This window comes from Carassius carassius, chromosome 10 (assembly GCF_963082965.1).
Source record: "Carassius carassius chromosome 10, fCarCar2.1, whole genome shotgun sequence".
Classification (NCBI taxonomy): domain Eukaryota; kingdom Metazoa; phylum Chordata; class Actinopteri; order Cypriniformes; family Cyprinidae; genus Carassius; species Carassius carassius.
The window spans coordinates 29,133,830-29,143,070 of NC_081764.1; the positions used below are offsets into that span (position 1 = coordinate 29,133,830).

The following is a 9,241-nucleotide window of genomic DNA, read 5'->3' on the forward strand; positions in this document are numbered from 1 at the left end:
CAATAATCTTTGTTGGGTTTTTTTGGCGCTGAACCTGCTGTGACATTTCCCCTTTTAAAATACATTTTGATTTGATCTTTGTGACTTCATTTGGGGAACATTTAAAATGTAAAAAAAAATTACCACATAGTTCAAATAGAGGTACATTTCTGATAAAGTCTTTATCAGTATTTCATTATGTGTACACATTACCTTGTCAAGCTCAATAGTTCAGCTCTTTTATGGGAAGAAATAGTGTTCTTGGCACAAAACTACTAATTTTTAAATAATGTGTTTCACACTGATATTTGCTAGTTAAGACTGTTAATAGACAGTTTTTGCACTGATCTTAAATTCCTGTAACATTCAACCCCAAGACATTCACAAGGGTTGACATATTTTATAGACTAATGTCACGGGCTATTTAAATTATAATGTGTGATTTCATACAAAGCACACCAAAACTGAGTGATAGTATGAAAATGTAGTCTTACTTAAGAGAAATTCAGCACTTTAGGGTTGGTTATAAAGCTAGTAATGATAAATACTGACACTTTAAAAGACAATAATCATATTTTAGTTTAAGAAATGTCCATTAAAGTCAACATGAAATGCATTTTAAAAATATTTTTTAAATGCATTATCCATGCAAATGTCTCACTAAAATTTTTCATTCAAGTTAATCCGTTTTACATGGATGTTCGTCACAATACAGTAAACAAATCTATTGCTGTTTCTTCACAACTTTCAAGGTAGTATTCAGTAATATTTTGTCGACCACTAATCTAAATATCTGGGACTATATAGCCCTTTTTTGTATGTCTACGGCTGGTTAGGGCAATGATACTTTGGCCCCCAAGTGAAAAAAAGGATTTATTGAAAGTTCAACAGTATAACAGTGAAGCAACAAATGCCTCTGGTTCCTGAGAATAACCCATGTATGAGTGCAAAAGTCATCCTTAAGACAAATTCAGATGTATTTTTCATGAATGAATGCATGCAATTCAACACAAGAAGCATGTCTGAATTTATATTGTACAAAATGAACAAGATGCTAAACCAAGATGCTAAACCAAGCTCTGTTTTCATACATACACAAGCTAACAATAGAGCCCTCAGGTTCTCTGAATATGGCCACGCATTGACAAGTTATGGTTGCCCACAGTTCAAGCCTGTTGGGTTAACAAGTACATCTGTGATGAGCATTTGACCACATTTTTGTGGAAATCTATTGTGTGTCCCAGGTGCTTTCCACCTCCTGAAAGAAACAGGTAACTGCACACCCTTTATAGGAACAGTCTTTCAATCCCTTAAGATACAATTACATGAATTTGTTTCGATACTCAGCCCACAAACAAAGCTTTGACCGATGTTTTTCAAGGTGTTAACATGTTTACCTGTGTAAAGAGCTGTCTAAGCTGATAGTTTAGGTATCTTATTTCTATTCTGTGCTCTCTCTTTGATAGAAATATGAAAAGGAAGTTGACGGCGGGGTTGCCCAGGGACCCATTCCTTCTTGATACATAATCTTTCCACCAGTTTAAGTTTCCCACAGTACAGATCAGCAAGTATTTGTGCCAGAAATATCTGTGTACCTTCTGCAACCTTGAAGGGCACCAAAGTTATCATTTTATTATGTCCAATTATAGTCTTAGGCAGGGTTTTGTGCCAAAACAGTCAAAACATTGTGATTTCTTCATCCTGTGACCCTTCACGGTTTCTGTTATTGTTGAAATGTCTGATAAAATGTACATGAAATGATTAGAAACTGTTAAAATAACCATGAGCCATTTTCTAATGCAGGCTCAATGTTATATAATAATATAATTTTCTCTTATTAGTAGTTTTCTGGGGTTAGGAACATTTTGTAACCTTCCTAAGGGGTTGGACCAAGTTTCTGAACCCCAGATAGGTATTGCATGTAAACATGCATGAAGACGTTTTTGCAGTTTAATTGAATGTATGATCTTTAAGGAGTTCTAAAGGTTACATTATGCTTTCAAGGTACAACTCCGTTAATTTAAAAGAAAATAATGATTCCCCATGATATGATCCTTTTAAAATGTACATGTGCAACAGAGACATATGCATCCTTCAAATGCAAGCTAAATTTGAATGAAAATGTGAGCTGATAGGTGATCTGCACCCTTCCCCCCGAATAAACACACGCCAGCCCTCCTCCAGCGTTTGCGAGGCCTCATCTGGTAGTGTTTAGGGTTTCGGAGGTGCTCTATCCCAGGCACAGAAACTGGATCATCCCATTGGGCTTCGGCTATAGCGGAGGCCCCCATGGCAACACTTTGTGCCTAACACCAGCACACACATTATTCATGAAATTTCATTGCATTATGTTTGAACACTATAAGCATGTAACAATAAGACAATTGTAACAATGATAAAAGAAGACCAATTTTGAAAAAAAAAAACACTTCAATCTCAAAAAGGAAAACACAACCTTGTTTACAAGAGACCCCTATGACATTTTTATGTAGCATCACATGGACATTATTTCCTAGTTTTCCCTTACTTTCCAAGAACCTCATTCCATCCCTCTCGCTTTTGTATCATTCTCTTTCTCATCACTTTATCTATCCGTTGCTGTTTTTCCAACACCATTTTTAACTTCCAGATGCTTCCATTTTAACACACACACACACACACACACACAAAAATCTCACTCTTTTACTCCTGCCTTAATAATCACTTTACAGATTGACATAGCATATTATTTTTTTATAATTTTAATTTATTTTGTATTTTAGTTTTATGAAGTTGTGGGAGACAGCACGCTTAGTTTAACTTTGTAGGGCTTATTTTATTGTAAATAATTGAATTATAAATATTTTTATTTAATTGTAATTTAATACAATTCAATTGCATATTTTTGTGTACTAACATATCAAAAAAGAACATGTTGAGTTGGAAAAAAATGCAAAGCAAAACAAGAGATGTTGTTTTTCCTAAGAGGGAGTGTTAACAAATTTTGGTACATAACAATCTTTTATATATTACTCATTTTGTTTTCATTATTATTTTTAAATTACTCTAAATATAACTTTGCACATGTACTATCCTTATATTGGTCTTGGTCTGATAAATAAATTAGAAAGTGGGGAAAGAGAATTTACATGGCATATTGCATTTTAGATCTTCTTTGTATATATCATCCAGGTGGCTGCTGCACACTGGTGGTGGATGAGGAGATACCCCGACTATGTAATCGCTTTGAGTGCCTAGAAAAGCGCTATATAAATGTAATGAATTATTATTATTATTAAATGATTTTAAAAAAAATAAAGATTAAAATAAGGATTTCTGTGGATTTTTGGATATATTTTGAATTTATGCATTTATCAATCTGTTATCCAAAACTTGCTGCCATCTAGTGTTCATAAAAGGAACATACACAAGGCCAAGATTTGAAAGAACACAAGTTACCACAAACTGTTTTATGACACATTTTATTTAAAAAAAAAACAAGACAAAGCAAAGTCATAATTCTCCAATATCCACAAAACCATCTGGACCAAATATCCCTCCCATCTCACATATAATTAAAAAGTATAAAAGTGTAGGAAAAGAAATATGAGTACAGTGACACTGTTGCTGTATTTATTGTGTGTATGAGAATGACGCCCCTGAGTACCAATCAAACAACATAGTTACCTATTATTTTCAGGTTTTGAAATCAATTATTGTGGCTAAAAGGGAGCCAAATATCCAAAACCTGGCAGAAGAGTAGGTGACAACACAAATTCAGACAGGGGTACAAATTCTAAAACATTAGACAAAACCATGCCAAAAAAAACACCTTGTCACTTATACAGTGACCTCCCTGTTGCAATTCATAGTGTGCCAATATAGGCTACAGTACAACTGTACACAGTTGCTGCAGACACATGCATGAAGAGCAAACAAATATTTCACGGTTTTCTAACACCAGACAACAATTATACATAAATAAGCATCTCAATGTACATTTTTTACTATTACATTAAGGCAGATGTGTTCACTAGTATAAAATGAGTCAAAAACCATTAAATGAACAAGTGTTTTATGAAAGCTACGAATTGACAGAACATATAATGATGGCCAACTAAATGAACAATGCCTTAATTACTTATAAAAGTGAAAACACCAAAGCAGTCATCAAATATTCATCTTGATTTGTTGATTGGATTTAATAGCATAATTAAAGATTTGGAGCAGTACTCTACAGCTAAACAAGACTGTTTTCAATCAGCTCAGGGCACAACACAACATTACACGTGTCATTGCAGAACATGACCAGAATCCTTTAAAAGATGTGTATGAAGGCAGGGATGGGTTAGCACGAGACAGACAGAGGACAGTGAATGTGGGATATGGCTAGAAAAACATTTTCTGACTCCTTCAGACACAGCAGCCCTGACAGATTATGATCCAGATGGTTTTCCGTTTCCCTTTGAGGTGACAGCAAAAGGAAACAGATGAAATACATGTCATACATACAAAATTAAGATAAAAAGCATGAAAATAAAGGTCTAGTCATTCCGACAGCCACCGGTCTGTTCCTGATACACCTCAATCACATCCTCATCTTCCATTCCCAGCTGAAAGAGAGAGAGAGAGAGAGAGATGTGAGCAGGAGCATGCTGCTGTAATGCGTTTATGCTGTAATCTTGTAGCAACCTTAAGGGAACAGTTCACCCAAAATGAACAGATTTGGAGAAATTTAGCATTACATTACTTGCTCGCCTATGGATCCTTAGCAGTGAATGGGTGCTGTCATTATGAGTGTCCAAACAGCTGATAAAAACATAACGCAGCTTTTCGGTTCTTAAGACGTTAATTGATGGACTGGAGTTGTCTGAATTATTATCAGGGTTTTTATCAGCTTTTTTGACTCTCATTCTGACGGCACCCATTCACTGCAGAGCAAGTGATCCTAATCTGTTCCAGTGAAGCAAATTTTTATTTTGGGGTGAACTATTCCTATAACAGTTTTAAAAAATAGAAGCATTATCCTGTTACAGAACAGAAATTATCTACTTTTACATATAGTATAATAATCCGTTAATAATGATTAGCTCAATCAAAAAAGCCTTCATGAGAACAACTCAATAAGGAAGAAAATTATCGTCTGAGCGCAATCAGAATAAAATTTCTATTCAACTGAAAGAGATTCTGCAGATCTAATATAACTATAAATATAACACTTAATAATAATTATATAATAATTGCTAAAAAAAATGCCTTGTTTAGATATTTTAGAACTCCATCCCACCAATTTCTGCTAGATATTATTATTCTGAGAAAATGTGAGCATTAAAGGGTTAGTTCACCCAGATAGCAAAATTATGTAATTAATAACTTTCCCTGATGTTGTTTCAAACCCGTAAGACCTCCATTTATCTTTGGAACACAGTTTAAGATATTTTAGATTTAGTCCGAGAGCTCTCAGTCCCTCCATTGAAGCTGTGTGTACGGTATACTGTCCATGTCCATAAAGGTAAGAAAAACATCATCAAAGTAGACCATGTGACATCAGAGGGTCAGTTAGAATTTTTTGAAGCATCGAAAATACATTTTGGTCCAAAAATAGCAAAAACGACGACTTTATTCAGCATTGTCTTCTCTTCAGTGTCTGTTGTGAGAGAGTTCAAAACAAAGCAGTCTGGATATCCGGTTCGCGAACGAATCATTCAGTTCACCAAATCGAACTGAATCGTTTTAAACGGTTCGCATCTCTAATACGCATTAATCCACAAATGACTTAAGCTGTTAACTTTTTTAATGTGGCTGACTCTCCCTCTGAGTTCAAACAAACCAATATCCCGGAGTAATTCATGTACTCAAACAGTACACTGACTGAACTGCTGTGAAGAGAGAACTGAAGATGAACACCGAGCCGAGCCAGATAAGAAGAATCGAGGAGCTGATGATACTGCGCATGTGTGATTCAGCGTGAAGTAAACTGACACACAGACCGCATGAACAGAACCTATTCTTTTGGTGATTGATTCTGAACTGATTCTGTGCTAATGTTATGAGCCCAGGTAAACCGAAGGCTTGAATCAAGGGCAATCATCGCAAATGATGCCATTACGTTGAGCACAAAAGAACCGGTGAACCGTTTTCTTCAACCGGTTTATTGAATCGAACTGTCTGAAAGAACTACTGGTGATCCGAAAACCGATGCAACCGGTTCTTGACTCGTGAACGAGTCAGTCTTTTGTTCGTTATCTAGCTCGGCTCGGTGTTCATCTTCAGTTCTCTCTTCACAGCAGTTCAGTCAGTTTACTGTTTGAGTGCATGCATTACTCCGGGATATTGGTTTGTTTGAACTCAGAGGGAGAGTCAGCCACATTAAAAAAGTTAACAGCTTAAGTCATTTGTGGATTAATGCGTATTAGAGATGTGAATCGTTTAAAATGATTTAGTTCGATTTGGTGAACTGAATGATTCGTTCGCGAACCGGATATCCAGACTGCTTTGTTTTGAACTCAGACACGGAAGAGAAGACAATGCTGAATAAAGTCGTCGTTTTTGCTATTTTTGGACCAAAATGTATTTTCGATGCTTCAAAAAATTCTAACTGACCCTCTGATGTCACATGGACTACTTTGATGATGTTTTTCTTACCTTTCTGGACATGGACAGTATACCGGACACACAGCTTCAATGGAGGGACTGAGAGCTCTCGGACTAAATCTAAAATATCTTAAACTGAGTTCCAAAGATAAACGGAGGTCTTACGGGTTTGGAACAACATGAGGGTAAGTTATTAATTACATAATTTTGCTATCTTAGTGAACTAACCCTTTAAGTTAATTCTCTACAGTTCAAAAGTTTGGGCTTGGTAACATTTTAATGTTTTTGAAAGAATTCTCTTATGCTCACCAAGGCAGCATTTATTTGTATACAGTAAAACATAGTTATTGTGAGATATCCTTACAATTCTAAATAATTTACAGCTATATAATGTAATTTATATCTGTGATGGTGAAGCTGAATTTTTGGCAGCCATTATTCCAGTCGATCCTGAATAGTGTCAATAAAATATTTCTTCTTATTATAAATGTTGAAAACAGTTGTGCTGCTCAAAACTTTTGTGGAAACCTCTTCCTTTACCTGTTGCAGTTTTACTCAAGGAAGTATGTAATGTACCTCTTTGGGGGTCTGGTTGTCTGCAATTCTCTGTCCCTCGAAAAGAAACCTTAGAGAGTTCATGGGTACTCCCTGCATAAAACAGAAAAACAATGTCAAAACCGGAAATTGCACCTGCAAGAGGCTGAAAAAAAAAATGTATGTCATGTCTACTGCAGAGCTCAGGGTTTTTACAATACATTTTACATTTCATTTCAAAATTCCATATTTTTCCAGCCTGTTAATTGCAACTATTAATATGTATGTATCACCCTGACTATGCATGCTTTCTGTTGCCAAATCACTGTGGAAATATTGTAGCTAGGTTAAGAAGTTCATGCAAATCAATTAACTCCAACAACAGATACGTTCAATCAATGTTCGGCATGCTACTAAAACTGCATTGCTAGCTTACAATATTAAGTTTTATATACTTTTACACTTTCACTGACCGCATACATTTTAAATACTTTCAATTCATAACTTACAAAACAATATTGGCACTGACTACAGAACATTTATTCAGAAAATATCAGTTTCAAAATTGTGGCAGGATATGCTATCCAGTGTAATAATTTTGGCTATACTATGAATTTATTGATAAAAACATTTATTATAAGACGTTATCATTTAATTCAAGTCCTCAACCATGAAGTATTAATGAAGTTCAATAAATGGTAAAGAAACACATATTATTCCATACTTATCCAATCAATAATAATCAAAATCAAAAGTTAAATTTCAATAAATAAATAGTTTTTTTTAAATCCCTGTTCAGGAAAAAACTAAGCATATGTGTGCTAGTGTTGACTCACCTGTCTCTGACTGTAGGATTCCTTCAACTTCTTTAAATGTGTCGTCATCTTCACTTTGAAGTGAATTTCACTGTTGTCCTACAAAAGGGAATGAAATCAGACATATTGGAAAGATGACCAAATTGGGATTTGATAACCTGAACGAAATATGCCTCTCTTTACCTGGCCGATCACTTTCAGTTTAATATATTCTCCATCTTTCTTCTCGCCTCCATCACTTGAGGGCTTGGTCTCCTAGTAAAGCAAAGTGAGAGCCATTAGATTCTGTATGACATGTTGTTTTTTGTATCCTATGCAAGGTAATGAATGTAATACATATTCTTGGTGTGGGTTCAGTATAACAATTCTTGGATTTATTATATTATTAAATAGATGTGATTTAATTCGGTCAGACTTATGCAGTTTGTTTACTCGGTGTTTTATTGACATCTTCATTCTATAGTGAAAGAAACTGATGAGATGTGCTCGTGTGCTTTGATTGTAAACACACAAGCAAACCTAACTTACTACAGTAAAGCATTGCGGACTGATAATGCGACCACAAGACCAAACATAACATCTTTTCATAATTAAAGTATATACAATGAATGCATAAACAGTGGCTTAAATGTTCCGCATTTTCCATCAGCTCAAGCTAGTATGAACTTTGCTTTCACGGCCCATAGCAGCTAACTAGCACCCAGGCTAAGGGAAGGGTTTGAGAAAGAAATTCGCCTGTTTTTCAAGTTTATAAACATAGTAAACGGAACTAATGTACGAAATTCCTGAACCAAAGACAATATAGTGATTAAAACGCTATAGCTGTTTATTCAGTGTGACTTTCCCAACCACACAGCCAGCTAGCCAGGCATGGCTAAAAGATGGGCCCACTTAGTTTCAATTTCGACAAGTCCGTCTTTCTGTTTTCTTGTCACAAACAAGTTCGATACTATAAAACAGGTTTAAACTCACCGTGTCTGACATGATATTCCGCTATATACAGACCTTCTTAAGATCACGATTGCTTGATTAAAATAACGAACTGTACTGTGCAGTAATGTGAGGTTTTGCTACCAAGCAAACTCACATCACAGCGCCGTTGGCGTCATTGGAAAAGGGGCGGGACTTCCTATCACGCTGAGTCGTTGACCTAAATAGTGTTGTTTTTCTCAACACGCTGCTTCTGATTGGCTCCATTTGCCCTCGTTGAGGTTTGTGTTGGTACTTCGATGAAACGTGGAAAAATACCATATTTTTTACGAGAGTTTTAAATGGGATACAAAAGATTAAAATAATACATAAACAACATGTTTTATTTTGGATTGTTCAACATTAAGCCA

At 35.4% G+C, this 9,241-nt stretch overlaps 1 protein-coding gene across 1 annotated transcript; it reads right to left on the reverse strand.

Annotated features, from left to right (window-relative positions):
• Window positions 1-3,424: 3,424 nt before the first annotated feature.
• Window positions 3,425-9,031, reverse strand: sumo1 (small ubiquitin like modifier 1). Its single transcript, XM_059560817.1, has 5 exons — window positions 8,874-9,031; window positions 8,085-8,156; window positions 7,923-8,000; window positions 7,129-7,200; window positions 3,425-4,571 (listed from the first exon to the last, which is right to left on the reverse strand). The coding sequence occupies exons 1-5, from the start codon at window positions 8,883-8,885 to the stop codon at window positions 4,503-4,505; spliced, it is 303 nt and encodes a 100-aa protein (XP_059416800.1). The 5' UTR covers window positions 8,886-9,031; the 3' UTR covers window positions 3,425-4,502.
• Window positions 9,032-9,241: the final 210 nt, after the last annotated feature.